The sequence below is a fragment of the Aplysia californica genome, unplaced genomic scaffold, assembly GCF_000002075.1.
Source record: "Aplysia californica isolate F4 #8 unplaced genomic scaffold, AplCal3.0 scaffold00865, whole genome shotgun sequence".
NCBI lineage: Eukaryota > Metazoa > Mollusca > Gastropoda > Aplysiida > Aplysiidae > Aplysia > Aplysia californica.
The window spans coordinates 71229-88845 of record NW_004798135.1 but is presented as its reverse complement, the minus strand read 5'-3'; the positions used below and the strand labels follow the sequence as shown (position 1 = coordinate 88845).

The 17617-nt window shown below is 38.6% G+C and overlaps 1 protein-coding gene across 2 annotated transcripts in view; it reads right to left on the bottom strand.

The window, feature by feature from the left end:
• The window catches only part of LOC101853978 (TP53-binding protein 1), a 49214-nt gene that overhangs the window by 25924 nt on the left and 5673 nt on the right, over window positions 1-17617 (bottom strand). Inside the window, exons 1-11 of one of the 2 annotated variants that reach the window (XM_013089051.2) lie at window positions 16667-16760; window positions 16429-16439; window positions 11471-11522; window positions 10688-10760; window positions 9574-9644; window positions 8152-8266; window positions 7105-7184; window positions 6050-6132; window positions 5077-5113; window positions 3592-3642; window positions 1321-1378 (exon numbers count right to left, since the gene is read on the bottom strand). In XM_013089051.2, the coding sequence (XP_012944505.1) occupies window positions 1321-1378; window positions 3592-3642; window positions 5077-5113; window positions 6050-6132; window positions 7105-7184; window positions 8152-8266; window positions 9574-9644; window positions 10688-10760; window positions 11471-11495 (593 nt within the window). In that variant the 5' untranslated portion in view covers window positions 11496-11522; window positions 16429-16439; window positions 16667-16760. Of the gene's footprint in view, window positions 1-1320; window positions 1379-3591; window positions 3643-5076; window positions 5114-6049; window positions 6133-7104; window positions 7185-8151; window positions 8267-9573; window positions 9645-10687; window positions 10761-11470; window positions 11523-16428; window positions 16440-16666; window positions 16849-17617 lie in introns of those variants that run through there. The other variant, XM_005110211.3, reaches the window with a different exon arrangement.

Here is a 17617-nt window from a genome sequence, read left to right as displayed (position 1 = left end):
TTCAGGGGTACTTAATTTTTCTGGACCGTCGGCATGAGAGAAATCATTTGGTGGACACAGATTTAATCCACTGCTGAATATTCAAAAGATATGTCCCTTGGCCAGTCTAACTTTCCACCCAATCTGACTTGAAAAAAAAGTGTCCTTGGTTATATACGGTACTAAAGATCTATCAAAAGCAAGAAGTTCAGCACACAAATACTTCAACAAAGGATTCAAACTGCAGTTCTCATACAATTCATAAGCAGCCATTTACTTCATCACATACTCCAAAGTATCTGAAGGACAGTATAAAATGAAACACAATAAGTACATGTAGGTATGCATGCGAAAGGAAGCCCACTAAAAATAATCAAACGTTACTACAGAACAACAAAATGCACATTAAAACCTTCACAATAAGACTAGTAGACATCAATATAAAATTCTATAATAATGATGATCCTGAAATCCCCAGAGCACGACTATGGCTATTCTATTTGTAAAATAAAGTTAAAGAGACAAAGCACTACCAACTTATAAATTTATTTGACTTTATAACCTATTTTTAGAGTGGCCAGTGCATTGTATTTTTTTGAAAACTTTCCATTAAGACAGAAAGCATTGCAGCATTTACTACAACAAACTTGTGAATCTATGTTTACGTACAATGTTTTCAAAGCAGACAGAAGGAATCCCTGTACTATTATCAGCTTATGGGTGTTTCTTACTGAAGACCATATTGTCGTGAAAGTGAACATTTTGATAATTCGAATTGATACCACACCAAAAACAACCTTACAGTCAAAGAGGCCAACCTTCAAAACCTGGGTATAGATGATAAAGATGTGAAGTCAGTGAAATAGAAAGTCAACACCAAATGTAAGACAAAAGAAAAAGACACATCAAAGAAGGAATATATTTGCAACACCTTAAGAGACACAAGGTGATGCAACTGAGAGCAGAATATCTATCATTTCCTCGCACTTGAAGTAACTGGCATTTTCTGACACATATTAGCTTAATTACCCACACATGCCATCATCAAACGACAGAATGGCGCACTCATATGGCCTTGTGCAGTAGCGAGAGCTGTAAAACTCTTACCAAATAAACTAAAGGACAAAAAAACCCACACAAAAATACAGTCAAATCTGCTGCAATGACCACCAGGATAACCACCAGTCCAAAAGACCACTTCCCACTATCCACGAGGACCACCTGTCTTAGATGACCACTTTCTCCTCAACAATATGTGATCTTCTTGAATAGGTTCGACTGCACATTCATCATTGGTGACAAATCAGTGCCTTTGAGAAAAGGCACTGCACAGATACTTACCCTGCCACATTTTTCCTCGGTGAGAATTGTGAGGCAGAATCGTCTTCACGTACACTAGCTGAAAGGCCAAGGGAAGAAAAAGTTATAAAAAATAAATGCATCATGGTATTTATAGAGATTTAAATTGTTAGCACGAGACTAAGAAATCTTGATAAGTGATCGGTGTAAATCATTTGAAGTTGTGTAATTTGACAGGCTTGATTTGAATATGCATATACTGTAATAGTAATAAGTTAACTTTATACCTCTGAGTATCCCTTTAAAGAAATGGAGATCCCAAACTTTCAGTTGTTGAAAATGTGTTCTGTGTACCATTCTAATTGAATTCTAACTATAAAGGCTTTCCAATAGGTACGACTGAGGGAGCGAGCTACAGGCCAGTACTTTAAAGAAACACAAAACAAATTTTTTAGTTGTATATATTTTCAGTTAGGACATCAAAGGTAGAAAGACAAACTCTAAGAGTTGATAAATATTGGTGACAACAGGGCTCTCAGACAAGTACCGGTACATGCAGAGCAGTGTCCTCAAATAAGACATAATAAGCCTAGCCTTGTAAGAATGCCCCGCACAGGCTGGGGGATTTCAAATAGTCCATTGTCCCATTTACAGGTGGACTCAGTAGTGCAACTTCTAGAGCTGGAGACTGCACGATTTATCGAAGGCTTGCGAGCAACAGACGGCTTGCGCCAGAGGCTTGCGGACAGGCTTGTGCTTTGCTTTGCCTCCCGCTCGCTACCAGGGGGAACTTCCGGTGAGTTGTGACTCTCAGACAGTCTTGCTGTACTGTGTCGTGACGTCACGAACTCTCGAGGTTGTGGGCTCAGTACATATTACAGAAGATTCTCTTGTCATTTGCGTTGAGAGGCTAGCACCAAAAAGTGCAAGATTGTTTTTTTTCCATAGTCGGGTTGTAAAAAAGAAAAAGCTCTATTCAATGCACTTTAAAATTAATAATGGAACGGCTATTCTCACGATGCAAAGGCCGTTTTTTAAAAAAATGTGCACGGATTAAGCGCTTCGTCGTCGCACGCAAAAGACCTGTTTGATTCCCGTATGGGTAGAAATTTTTACTGAGAACCTCCGTCTTTCTGCTGGGGCGTTGTTTTCTCTCAGCCCAGGTTGGCCCTGACATTGGGTTGAAGTTGGCCTAGCCCGTCTCCTAAATGTTCTGTATTATGTCATTGGGAGTGTTAAACATCTACAAAAGTAATATGCTACATACATATGATACAAAAGCCAATCACAACGACCCCTGGAGTTTTCCATTCTAAGGTAATCTAAGTCTACTTATTACTAGATTAGGTCTCTGTTACTACAATGCCACATTTCCTCTCACTTCATCCACACGCTTAGCTGATCAACGGCGGGAAGTTAAAAATATCTTCGGCTCTCTACGTCTTGCACCAAAACAAGCACAGCCTTTCCCTTCCTCCACAGTTCACACTGCGAGCGGGGTGGATTACCGGTCTTGATGATAGTTACTCCAAGGTCTTGCTGCTGGCGAGCGGTGTTGCCCTGCAAACGCAGTAGTGGGGCACAGGTGTCTTTCCAGGTTGCAAGCAAGCCAAGGGACACAGAGCAAGAAATGGGAGGCAAAGCAAATTCAGGGACTCAAGAGTCAAACTGTGCTGTGGACGGGATTTGAGACTTGATGGACGTCCGCTGCTCGCAAACCTTCGATTAATAGAGCAGACCCCAGCGCTATGCCACACAGTGACACTGTGAGCGGGGTCTCTCTCTCTCCCCCCCTCTCTCTTTCTGACGTAAGTGACGTCGCGGATTGCAAGCAGGGTGGGGAGGATGAAGGGGTTTGACACTAGTGGCTTCGCGGATTACTAGTTGGTGTGGACTTGAAGCTTAGGCTAGACTCAACTTATCATGCTGGAGATTTGATTTGATGATTTGACCTAGTGATTTGAGGCTTGTGGCTTGAACTAGGGGCTTGCGAGCACGAGCGGGTTTGCTACCTGTGTACAGCTCTAGCAACTTCCCTGTCAGTGGGAAGCCACTTCGACACTACAATCTCTCTAGGGTAGGAGTGGCATTTTCCTCTGTACTTACTGTGCCTCCTTTCTACCTCTCTTTTGTGACTGTCACCTGAAAATTATGTACAGACAAAAGATGGACCCCATAATTCCTCTATAAATGGTCTTGTTTGTTTTAGTAAGGTTCTACGATGCTCACAACTGTATAAGGTAAATAGTCTGCCTTCAAAATGAATATTTTGTGTCTCTTAGGGAGCTCAAATATAAAAGTAAAAAATCATACCAGCTTGATCTGGCTGTGAGGGTGTGAGTCTCAAATGAAAACTCTGGGATTCTGAAAAAGATAGACGTTTTGTTTAAAAAAACAGTACAGCCTTTTAGAGCAGTGACATACACACAAAAAACAAAGACGGACAGTAAAGAACTGCCTGTGGCACACTTCAACCACCAGCACAGATGACCAAAAAAATAAAAAAATAAAAAAAATAAAATAAAACCCCAAGCAGAAAAGGCAACCACTTCTTTGACCTCACACTAGCCTGATCTTATCAACAACAGCATAAAAATTTGAAGTGAAAAAAAAAGAAAAAAAAGTTTGTTTTAGTAGAGATTTTACGGCGCTCGCAACTGCAAAAGGTCATATGAGCGCCAAAGGGTGGATGTCTACAGAGAAGTCCTTACAGGGAATCAGGCTTACTCTGCTCACCTCTCTAGCTTCAACAGCACAAAATCTGCTTCGACTATTAAGGAACCCCGGAAATAGCGGGTCACAAGAGTGTGACAAACATACAAAAGAAGTAGAAGATAATGACGATAGTAAGGAAAAGCAGCAGTTCCCTGTTGCAGTTCAGGCAGAGTTATGAGCATGACATTGATGAATCAGCCCATTTACAATTCTACTCTGCATAAGAACATGTTAATGTTCCCCCTGGTCATTTGAGCGCCAAAGGGTGGATGTCTACAGAGAAGTCCTTACAGGGAATCAGGCTTACTCTGCTCACCTCTCTAGCTTCAACAGCACAAAATCTGCTTCGACTATTAAGGAACCCCGGAAATAGCGGGTCACAAGAGTGTGACAAACATACAAAAGAAGTAGAAGATAATGACGATAGTAAGGAAAAGCAGCAGTTCCCTGTTGCAGTTCAGGCAGACTTATGAGCATGACATTGATGAATCAGCCCATTTACAATTCTACTCTGCAAAAGAACATGTTAATGTTCCCCCTTTGGGAATGGCCTAAAGACACTTCAGTCAGTAGCACAGCCGGGGGGGGGACAAACAAATCCAACAGTCAGCACAATGAGGGTGGCAGCAGTGAAGATAAAGTTAAGAGTTCCATCTGAATTTCACATATGACAAAGGAGACAGAAGCCCAAATCAATTATTCACTATAAAATGATTTATAAAAACTGAAGATATCCACAACAAACATGTTATACTGCTTTTATTCATTTGTCAGCAAGGAGGATTGATAGTCAACACATTTCCCTCTACATAACCAAAAAGAACTTGCAATTCCATGATCCCTAAACTTTTCTGACAAATACAAGAAGTCTAAGGCTGTGGCAACAAGTCTAAGAAAACAAATTTGTTTCAACAGCAAACGGGAACGGAATTCAAGAGAAAAAAAAAAATTAGATTTCATGCAAATCCGACTGGGGTTCTTTGACACGCAAAAAAGAAACAGGTGAGTTCAGATTTTATCTGAGTACTTAGCAAGTCTGCAAAACTATCGTGACTCCAGACTACACCAGTTCTCATTACCCACCAGATTTTGCTTGACTTTGCTGATAGGAATGACGGACCTGAAACACAAAGAAAAAGCAGACAATGAACTCACTAACCTGTTAATAACAAAAGGAATAAAATCGAAATTGGAAAAAAACAGAGTTAAGAGTGACTAAACATATCACTTTACTAAGAATTTTAAGTCTCCCGAACTGATACATTTCTTCTTCTTGTTCTGGTTTGGATATGTTTTGTACTCACACTGCCACATGGCTATCAGGACATGTGCCAAAGAGATAAACTCTCAGATCTTGTCTGTGACTGTGGAATCTTTTCATGGGCACATAAAAAGAGAATTATCAACACTTGTCCTACTGCGAGCCGCACTCACGAACGTGGCTTCGCTGGACCAAGAGCCGCAAAATACGGCTCGAGTGGCTCGCCATCTATTCCAATCCAGTAATGAAAAGGAAATTCTCCTCCGAGTCATGTTTTCGAAATAATAGAATAGACTTCCTGTTAGCGGATATGAAAGAAACTATAGCACTGACAGACGATTTTTTTGTAATTTCAGCGCTTTTTTTTGTCCCCTTCGAAACCTAAAAGTGAAAAGAAAAGTGCTCTCCTGACTTCATTATAATATGTCTCATATTTTCACTTCTATAATAGGTACACATACATAACTTTCAGCATCTCTTTGCATTACTATGGCAACCTACCTGGGAAGTTTGAATAATGCTGTAGTTGTACTTTTTTAGTTGTGACCTTTCAAACCTTGAAAATTGTTGATTTTATATGACATTTTCGATATTGCATAATCACTTTTAGAAACCGCAAACTGCTAATATAATTGTAATAAATCTTCAATATTGTACCACCATCTGAAAGATTATCTTTTCACCTTCAGTTTGATGAGCCATATGATATGGTTTGTGTGTTTTTAGTTGGATGTTTTGACATTATCCTTTGGTGGGTAGGAGAGTAAAAAAAAGAGTTAATAAGTATTTACTTACAGGTAGGAATTCATCTTCTAACGTTGGGACTGTCGGTTTGAAAGACACAACATTATCTTCTTCCTCATCATCTTCATTTTCACCTGAAACAAATTCAAATGTTACACTCAAAACATTACAACAAACTTGTGCATGCAACGTAATGTCCACCGAAAGGAAAAAATCTTTTCATCCCCTCAAGGATGAACCTTTTCTACCAGTCACAATAAACATAGAGCAAACGTTGACACTAAGGGTTCATACTGAATAAACTGAAGAAAACACAGACACAAAGTAGTAGTTATAAATGTGGCGTCCCGGAAAAAATCAAATGAAAGGGTGCAGTCTACAACCGAGATGCAACCCGGAATTATAAAACACTCCCGCTTCCTATTCCCTCCCCAACCACCTTTCTCCTTCTTCTCTATATCCACTCACTCACTCATTGCCCCAAAAGCAGTGATAAACTTCACAATAAAGCACATGTAAGTAACATCACACAGATAAAACTAATAAATTCTTAATTATGTGTACTATTGAGTATCTCGTGCTTTCTTCTTTGAGCTTATCAGCTATGGACTGAATCTTATTTTGGTTCATGCCTCTGAAGGAAAGTATTCACACATTTTAAACCAATTTAAGCTTTCTCTGCTATTAATGATGATTGAATAAAAAGAGAAGATTACATGCTGAAAAGGTCCATCTATTTTCTCTTAAAATATGGAACTTATATTTCTTAAACAAAGTGGCCCACCAAAGCTTTGAATAGCAGCAACAAGCCACGAAGTAGGGTCTTCCAACACCCTTCCCTTTGAGTGACTACAGATTTAGTGTGGTTTGGGTGCAATGCCACTTTCAACACTGAAAGGGTACCACCAAATCTAATATCCATCACCGCTACAAGACAAGTGGATGGACATCCCTGAAAATTCCCTAGTTAACACAAATTCATGAATGCCCCTTTTGGGAATCAAACCATGGTCATCAAATATGATTTCAGTATAGCTCATGGAGTACCCTACAGATTTCAAGACAACAATGTGAGACACGTGTTACAAGAGAGAAAATTTACCTACCTTTTCCTTCCATTGATGGAGAATCTGGAATAATGAGCGGAGCACTACCGTAGGCATCTGGAGAGGGGCCAACTTCATCACTGAAGGAAAAAAAAAAACACTCACAAAAATCAGAAGGTTAAGAACAGGTACTTAAGACGAAACAATTAATACTTTGGAACCATAAATAGAGAACATTTTCCTTTCCAAATACATGCCATGATTCAAGTACGCCCATACCGCATTGAGAATAGAAATTAGTTGGTTCATTGTAGACTATCAGCAACACTTAGACGACAAAAACAATGACAACAAGGTCATGACATTCCTTGACAAAGAATCTGTCCCAACTCGACCTTAAACAACATTCACTGACCATATAATGCCTGAATCCTCCTGTAACCACTAAAATATTACCAACAAAATAAAAGGGCTAGTGAAAAAAAATAAAAATTATTATGTGAATAGGAACAAGACTACATTTCAGCTTTAAATGATTCCACTCACATGAGTAACTGACATTGCCCACACAGCTGTACTGCCAGCATACACTTTGAGAATCTTGCCTTACACTTATAGGAGGTTAATATTGCAGTGAAAGGCATTCTAAATCACTCACACTAACCAAAATTGTTCTGGACAGGGGTTGATTTCAAATTTTCTAGCTCGGGCAAGAAAACTCCTTTATACTTTTTCAATCAAAGAAGTATTATTAAGGAGAACAACACAAAAAGGACCTTCCATAATTGTCATTGCTTGAAAAAACAAAACAAAAACCAAAAAAACCACCTAACCAACCTACATGAAGCTGCTCCAATTTACATATATACATATGTAGACCAAAGGTAAGAAAACCTGATGCAAATTCCAATCACCAGCATACTTACAGCAACCAGAATCAAACCAGGTCCCTTGGCATTACCTAGAACAATTTACAGTAACTATAATAAAGAATACAATGACAACCACAAAAGCACTTTTCACTGTGACTACCATGGTTTTCTCATGGCTAAACAAATAAAACAATTCCAAGGGTGTTAAATTGCTGTTGTCCTTAGCAACACGTACAAACTGTCCATTGTCTCTGGCACCAGCATAGGCTCTGCTGAAAGATGCAGACTTCCAATGTGTTCAGCAGGTGTTGACACAGGAACTCTGTCAGCTTCTTCATCGTCATTAGAGGCTTAGGGAAAATAAAATAGAAAGCCAAGCACACTTAATTATGTACAGAGAAGAGCCTACAATACCACAACCATATTAAAGGCACAGACAAAATAATCATACATCACATCATCTTCTCTCATCACACTGCCTAAAAATTAACAGCTCATACTTCGAGCCAACTAAATCTCCACAAAGCGTTGATGAAAAAAACCCTCTTAACCCTTCAAGAGGCGAATTAATTTGAGAACATGAAAATTAGGGTGGGTCATGAAAAATGTTAATAACTTCCTTAATTTTTAAGATAGAAATATGAATCAAACATCATTAAACTGGAAATTGAGTGAAGAAAAAACACAACATAAAAATGTTCAAAGCAATACCTTGTCATAGATTTACTTTGTTTGTTTGTCAGTGTCTTTGCCTGTGTGTTGGTCCTGACGATGTGGTGTCAAATTTCTACAAGTCCTGGTGTGACTGATACAGTTCAAAGCAGCCAAGGACACAGACGGCTACATATACCGAACACTTTTTGCATTGAAGTGCAGTCTGTTTCCTCTTGAATCTTTACTGTCCAAATAAAATGCGTTGAACAGGTTGCAGACATTCATATTTGCAGCCATTTCCCATTTGATTACTGCCTTTGTGACTGATGTAAACAAATTCCTAGACGGTTCATTTTCTATTCCAATTCTCTGTCTAGCTTCTTGTTTGGGGCAGGAAATGATAGGAAATTCTTCCTTAAAAAAAGTCAACTCTTTAACTATGCAATTTAAAATCACGTTTCTGCATAATTCTCTTGTGTTTGTGGAAATGCAACCTGATATATTACATTTTTAAAAACGCTTGTTTCTTGTCAAACTGATCAATAAAGCATTACCCAGACGTAGAATTCATTCATCTTTGACTTCCGGGACAAACTAAAGGTTTGTTAGCTCGTACTTTTTTATATTTGGCCCGTACCATAATAACTTCGCATCGGACGGTGGTACCGTCCAGCCATGGTTATGGACCTCGACTACCGGACGCTGCCACCGTCCAGACAAGGTTAAAGAGTTAATCTTAGTTTAAACCATTTCTGGTGGTTCCGTACCCAAATCGGATTTTGTAATCTCTGAGGGACAGTTGCTGTATCACGACTAGCCGCGATGGGTTAAATTTAAACTGAAAGGAAAGCAGAAGTTTTTCAAAATTTATTCATTCCCTGCCTTGTATAGAATGTTACAATGTAAACTGTTAATGCTATGCTTACATTGTTAGGGAAGATCCGTTTTCAAAGATAAAGACCGAAACAGCATGGAAGTCACACACACTCAATGCTTAACTTACTGGCAGCAACTCTTTCAATCACTGTGACATTTCTGTCATTTTCGTCCTTTGAGGAACTGCCATTGTCACTGCTGTAGATAAACAAGTGCAGAACAATGATAAAACAACATTTCATACATTTTAAAAGAAATGGTAACTACTCCAATCAATACAAGCACCAATTATTTTGTTAAGTCTCTAAAAACAAGGCTTCACATATCTTTGAACATTCTACAATTAACAAGAAGCTTCTTCCCATTAAAAAAAACCCCCAATATATTAAACTTCTTTGAAAACACTTGTTCAAGATTATAACAGTGATCAAATGTAGATGATCAAAGAAGATACTTCAGTCTCACATTCCAAACAGCATCATCATGAGCTTATCAATTAAGATAACATAAAGACGCCAGTATTCATACAATGCAATATACCCAGCAGAAGTCAGATGATAAAATTCAATGCTCAGCATGGGCCTTTCATATTTGATCACAATTTTATGTCCACATATTTCAATAAAATCTGAGAGCCTGTTAAAATGAAAAAGCCAAACCACAAAAGCTACAGGCTTGATCTTTGACAGAAAACTCACATCAGTAATAGGAAGATGAAGAGCATGTGCAAATTTTGTCATTAGCAAAGCATTTTGGTTAAAAAAATTAAAAGTTAAAAACCTCCCGCAACATAAGATAAGATCATACTTTATTGTCACTGTGAGAAGTTTTTCTTCTGTATCTGTATTTTCCAAAATATTTGATTCTTTTGCTACTCCATGCAGAAAGGAGTAGCTAAGAAGAGTAAGGCAAAGTTTTCTTCACACCACCTTCCTTTTAGGTATGTGAAATTGCAAACAAAAATAAGTCGATAAACAATTGCCGTGACAATATATTCAGGTCAAAGAGAGCTATTTGTATTAACAGTTACAGAGAAATGTTTCTTTCATTTATTCACATAGGGGAAATTTGGGGCTGTTTTGCATGTAGGTGATTTTACAAACATACTGCTGCAAGTTGCTACACAGCAGCTCCCAGGCCACAATGTCTTGCTCAAGGACGCTCTCCAGTGACCAGCCAGCCACTGCAGCCCCTCTCACCACTGTCTTTATCTGTCACTTACAACTAACACAAAATCCTACCTGACAGTGTCAGAGGCAAGGTGCAAAGGTTGATGTCCTTCACTTTCAGTGGCAGAAAAAAGTCCAGCAAAACCTTTTAAAAAAAGGCAAAAGTAAAAAATCACGATTCAAAAGAAATTTGTTACTAAACAGCACAAAAATAAACTTGAAGAGGTGAGTATACTGTATCTATCAGTGCTGAAACTCACTACCACACACACACTCTCTCTTTCCCCCCTCTCAAACAAACATACATGTATCACAAACAAACATGGTTAGGAATTGGTCACAACCATTTTGCCTGAAAACTTTCAAACTCATAGCATCTCAACAGACTTTGCCTGAAAAGATAATCCAATCACACCTGTACTGTCAATTTAGGCTAGAACTCGAGCAGCGTAGTTAAAAATCGGATTTTTTAAAGACAGTTGTCAGGTAAACGAAAGAAACCTGTGCTTCACAAGATCGACGTTAGTCCAGTTAAGGACGGTCGACAGCGGCTGCTGGCACCAACTGGCTTTCTCTTGCCGGAATTTCCTGCCACAGCCGGCAAACTTTTACCCATGCAAACAAATTTACCTAAAACTTTTACATAGTACCTTTTAATTTCACTAAAAGTGATAAACAGAGTTTGGAAAGAGAAGAGAGTAGCTCATGCACTTCTTTTATTGTTTGCATCAATTAACAAGGAGAATTAAGAGCCATTCTGTAATGTAATAAACAAGCTATGGCTACAATTAATAGTGAAAGAATTTATTATGACAATAGTATAAATGAATAAAAGATTCATGATGATACTGATACCTTTTGCTGGATTTTCATTCGACATTCCTGCTCTTCCGGTATCTCTAGCTGACTGGAAAGCAAAGAATGAACAAAAAATAAATAAATAAAAGGACAGACGTATAGATTTAACAATATAACTGAGGAATATAAATGCAAAAGTAAGGCGCTTATCATTGATGCTAAAGTACTTGGTTCAATGTAAGGTTTGAATAGATATAGTCAGCAGCTACCTTCTTTCTTTGCTCCTCTTCTCCCAGACAGAGTGCCTTCTCTTCTTAGATAAGGAAGAAAAACTCAAGGGTCCCTTATGCATGAAGTCAAGAAATCTTTACAGTTGAAATTCAAAGAATATCACGCTTGCTTAGGCCAAAATTCTAGATTACTCTTTTCCTAAAACTGAAGAAACCTGGTCAGCACACATAATAAACTACACCACAAAAAAGGGCATGAGGCTGCCCAAATGGAGAGCGACATAACAAAAAAATCTGTTGCACTGTGGGCTGAAGAACCAAAATCAATTACCCTTGAAGTCAAGAGGTAAAAATATGAAGAGACAATAGCTATAACGAAAACATTTCTGCTCATCAGTAAAATGGAAGTCATGTATTCTTCTTCTTCTTCTTCTCGATTGCATCACACTTGAAGTCTGGTATCTGTCATAAATTGGGCCGTCCTGCTCAGTTCATCTGTCGGTCCGTATAGCTTCTCTTGTAGCGTCAGTGGAGTTGGCCACGTCTCCTGTCTCAGGGCCCTGTGTGTCTTGCATTGCTAGAGGATGTGTTCAACAGTTTGGTCTGCCTCTCCACACTGGCATTTTGGTGAGTGTACTAGTTTAAAACATTTGTACATATATTGTCTCAGTCTTGTGTGTTGTGTCCTTAGTCTGAAGATAATCACACTTGTTCTTGGCGGGACAGCTCATGGTAGCCATCTGGTGTCTGAGGTGCTTTATATAGTGTATTTATAATAGTTTTTATTTCTGTGTAGTTAACGCTGTTGTCTGGTTGCTCTTTCTGTGCTCCTAGTTTGGCCATCCTGTCTGCCTGCTCATTTCCCAAAACACCACAGTGTGATGGAATCCACTGCAGCATGATCCTCAGACATGGGAAGTCCTCAATTACTTTTCATAGCCTCGGTAGTTTGCCGGAAGTGATTGCCTGCAGTACTGACATGGCATCTGTTAGGAATACTACTTGGCTTTGGGGGTCTACCACATTCTTGATGATGTTTGCTGCATGTATTGGAAGTCATGTATGTTATGAAATATTTTCTCTATCACGAAAGTAAATATATGACAGACCAAATATGTTTTGACTCTTTGAACCCCATCGGATGCTGGGAGCATCCGGCGGTAATAACCCTGCTCCCCATCTGACGCTGGGAGCGTCTTGTACTACTGACAACTGTTTCGTTTATTTAGTGCTAGTTTTTGCTTGTTTTGGGGAACTATTCCCGAACCAAGCTTTTTTTTAGTAATGACTAAGCCTCTGTTTCCACTATTTAGAAGTTGGAGGCAGGCTTTTGGGGTTATAAGGAGACACAGTGCACCAGGTTTGGGTGACTGCAGAAAAAAATCTCCGGGGAAACATGGAAAAAACTCAGGGCTGAAAGAGTTAAAACACATTCAAGCCAATGAACTCTAAAAGTTAAGAAATTTTGCTCTAAAATCTGAAAATAAATTTGCCTGTTTTTACTTTTTATCAAAGATAAATTACAACAGAAGAATAACCCTCTGTAGATTCGTCAGCATATACTTAACACCTCTTATTACTTCTTTGTCTGAATTCCAGTCATACTAATCATAGTATTGGTTTTGTTTGTGAGCAACATTCATCTTTTCATCTGAAGCAGTACTGTGATGTCTGACACAGAGATCATCTGTTCTGTAAAAGGTACAATAATAATCTTGGAAACACCTTTACCTTTGTATTTTTACTAAATTTTGTTTGCCTACAAAGTCTCAAATGTCCAGATTCGTTTCAGTCAGTCAGTGAAACAAACTCAATGAACCTCTTAAAATAAATGAACTTTCCATAGAGTTTGTAGAAATCTTAAGAAAATCACCATGAGCCTCTTAAAAACACAAGTTTTCTACAAACAATTTGATGTGGCTTGAATCAATCAAGTACCGTACTCAATAGGGGTTAGTTGCAAACCATAAGAACAAACAAGAAACATGATTAAATCTTCAACTCATTCCACAACAAACAGACAGATGTGAGTAATAATCATGATTAATAAACTGAATCGCTGAGAGCCAGCCACAAAAAAAAGACACTTTGGCCAACACTACTACATATGTAAGGGGTGTTCAAATTCCATTATTTCAGTAACCATAGCAAAGTTTACGAGATTAAGATTAATACTGCAGTCTAAAAAGTAACCCGAAACAAAGCCTACCGACATAAAACCACTCAACACAAATACCAGGGACATTATGATGAGACTGAAATAGTCTAGCAACAAGAACTGGTCATACAAGTTTTTGCAGTCCCCTCTCCATTTCCTTCAAGTTTTTATAACAGTGACAGCTATAAACTGAAGGGACAAATAGAAATAAATGAGACTCAAGATAATTATTTTTCTTTGCAGTCCCCTGATAGACCTCAGCCTCAGGGGTAGTTGACTGCTAGTTACCCGACTTGCAGTGCAACTGATTTTTACACACATGACCGCTGACATTTCCAACTCCACATGGCTCCTTGTCCTCAGGCAACCACATTCAGATTTTGAAGGTATTATTTTTAAAAAATGTTAATTTGAGTATTTTCAGTTTTGATAGGAATTAATTTTGAATTTTTCACAGATGGCGACTGAAGCCTACTTTTATTGATTTTAAGACCTTTACAACTTGCACACAGGACCTCCAAGATTTTTCATCTTTATCCAAGAATGTTAAGTGTTTGATTTTTACCTACCCTAAGATCAGGGGTGTGGCAGAAAGACAAGCAGTAAGGAGCTAGGAGTAGCTATATAAAGAGTCAGGAGTGAGTGGAGATGAAAACAGATGATGGAACAGGACTAGAGAACAGGAAAGGTTGACAAAGGAGAACATTTTAGAGAAGGACATTTTTTCATTGCTGGCAGGTTTAAATCCCCAAACCTTTAAAATAAGAGGTGAACAACTGTATCTCAGACCTCTAGATCACAAGAGCCTCTTTCAAGAGACCATATATCACATTTTGTAAGTATGATGGGTACCAACAGGTGCCCCCTGACCTTGAACTACAAAGAATCCTTTCGACTCAAGCATGCAAAATATGCTTATATCTTCTCATGGTCCTCTTAAAACATTTGTTGTTAACATAACAGTATCATCCTCTCTGCAGAGATGCCAACCACAGAAAACCGAAACGAGTATTGGGAAATATGAAAATGTGTATTTTCAGGGGAAAATGTGTATTCCCCACGACTGACCAACTAGTAAAATGTTCAGGGTGTCCAGCAATATTTCCTGAAAAAAAATTACTAGCTCACCATGTCGAAAAAGGGAACACACACGCGTACAATATACATGTATCCAGTCAACATGTCAGTGTTCAATTTCGTACTGGGGTCTTGTTTGACTTCAGTATTTTAGTCTATTATATACTGGTAATATTTTCCTCTCATTATTATATAAAAAATAAATCCTGCTTTGAGAGTACGAAAGGGCCTTGAACAAGAATTTCGACTATCAAGAACCAGTCTGGGTGTCCATGATTCATAATATGAACTGAGAGACTCAAATTATTGCTCAAACTCAGAGAAAAGTAATAACATGCCTCAAGTAGACCAGTGCACTGTGAGAGTTGTAACAACTGTGGGAGGGCAAGATGCAGAGACACTGAAAAATCTGCCAGTCTTGAACAGAAAGCTACAACATACACTGTAGGTATAATTTACTATCACCCATCCAAACAAATGTGAACACTTTATTTCAATAACACAGACTTGCAAAGTATGAAGGGTCCCGATTCCGCACACGGCCTGCATCAACGCGCGCTTTACAGAAAGCTCTAATCAAAATTCTGAAATGTGCTTCCAAGTTTTTGTCCTCCGGTGTTGCCTTAACCCCCCAAACCGATAGTATCTGAAACCCCCAAAAAATCAATAATCTCCTCCCCTATTCTGTAGTTCTATACTTCGCAACGCCGTTACTCCCACCAAAGATGGTCTTTACTCACACGATGCCGCATTTATTTATGATGCGAATGCGCGCAGGTTCAGTGACCGGTCACGATGGCCAGCCAGACAATCTAAAAATCGGACAACGCTTGTATTTTTTTTCATTTTTTTACCACAAGTGACAGCACAGAGACCAGTCCGAGCATTGATTAAAATAATGTTATCTGCACGGCGACATTGCGTTTATACTGCACAACCTGCATGTCACAAATGTTACTTTATCAGACAACTGCTGGCAAACTTCTTGGTGGTAACGAAAGCAGATCTTGATTTTCCCGATTGAGCTTCCGTGTCACATACGCTTCCGCCATAGCTGCCTATTCGTGTGAAAGAGAAACGTACTCTCCGGACGAAGAAAAGCTGAACGAATATAATATCACCATCGCGACTGGCAAAAATGAACTTACTGACCTTATCCGACTTGGTTTTCAAATATTTCAGTTCTGCAATACTGATACCATTTTGACAAAAGATGGGACTTGAGATAATTAGGTTTACTCGCCCAAGCTGAATCTCGTATTTTTCGCATTCCAGGAGGCGTATTTTTTCCATTAAAAGTCGTATTCGCATATTTTTGGCAAAAAATCGTACTAAAATACGTAAAATCGTATTGGTTGGCATCTCTGTCTCTGTTATGAACATGAGACCGTTGTCATTAATATCGCAACTGAAATGAAAGGCTCAAAGCTCAAAGTAGAGACAACAGATCACAGCTGAAAAAGGTACACAGGAGTTAGTAGCTAATAAAGTAGATAAAAAATTTTTAATACGCAACTGACATGAATAATTTAGTAAATAAAAATACTCACAATCCCTGACTCTGTTGGTAATGAAAAAGTACAAATAAATGCTGAGCATTCGAAATAGAATTTAGGCGGCTTTAAGAAACAAATTTATACAAAATTATTGAAACAAAGTCATATTTTTCCAGCTTCAGCCTGCATTACACTGCTGTACCTATTTGAAAGTTTTTAATTGTCACAGACCATTCCAACTTCATATGTCTCATCTGCCATCTAAATTTTAAACTAATAACAAAAAACTTACAAAGAACTTTGACCTCAAAGCTGGAAGTCCACTGATTAAATCCCAACCTTCCAGAGAATTTGCATCGTCTCCTTGAGAATCTGGCAAAAGAAAGTCTGATTTTTCAGGGTTCTGGGAAAAATCATGACTCTCTTGACTCTGCTCCATTGAAGTACATCATTATCTCACCCGAGTAGTAAAATCTGAAAGAAAAAAATCTTGCTTTAAAATATTGATCGGTCCATGGAGGTGATATGGCTGTAACGCTTCTATATCTCGACCAAAGTTCCATGCATGTACAAAAATTCAAATTTTGCTATACGCAAGCAATTGCGAGCAAGATATCATAGTTTGCTATACGCACGCAATTGTGTATATAGACACGTTGAGTCTTTACGCACAGTGTCATGTTCGGAACTGTTGTGCCAAACTGGAAGAAGGGACATTGAATGTACAGGAAAGGGTACGGCTAGGCAGTTGGGCTAGCCGTACTTATTCTTAATATGATGGCTAGACTGACCATAAAAAGGCCTTAGACTGAATTATAAATACATTTTTAGTTTGCAGTATCTAAAGTATTTGTATTCGAGACGAAACCAGATGCCTTACTTAATGATAATGACAGTGCATGTATTTTTAACCTCCTATTTTCTAATGTTAATAGGGCCTAAGACTTCTTGGCTAGCCTAAGTACGGCTAACAGTTAGGCTAGCCGCACTTAAGTACGGCTAGACTGTCAGGCTAGCCGTACTTGATGGCTGAATTGTAAATGAAATTTTTAGTTGGCTGCTCTTATTGGCCCACATGGGCAAATAAGCTGGGGCTTATTGGCCCACATGGGCCATTTAATGCGTTGTTTTTTCAATGTATTTCATATGTGGTGTTGTCCAAACTTGTTCTCTTTTATTTTTTCTCACTTTATCCCTTCTTGTTAATGTTTTCCTGAGGCATTCCATCTCGCACACATTTCTA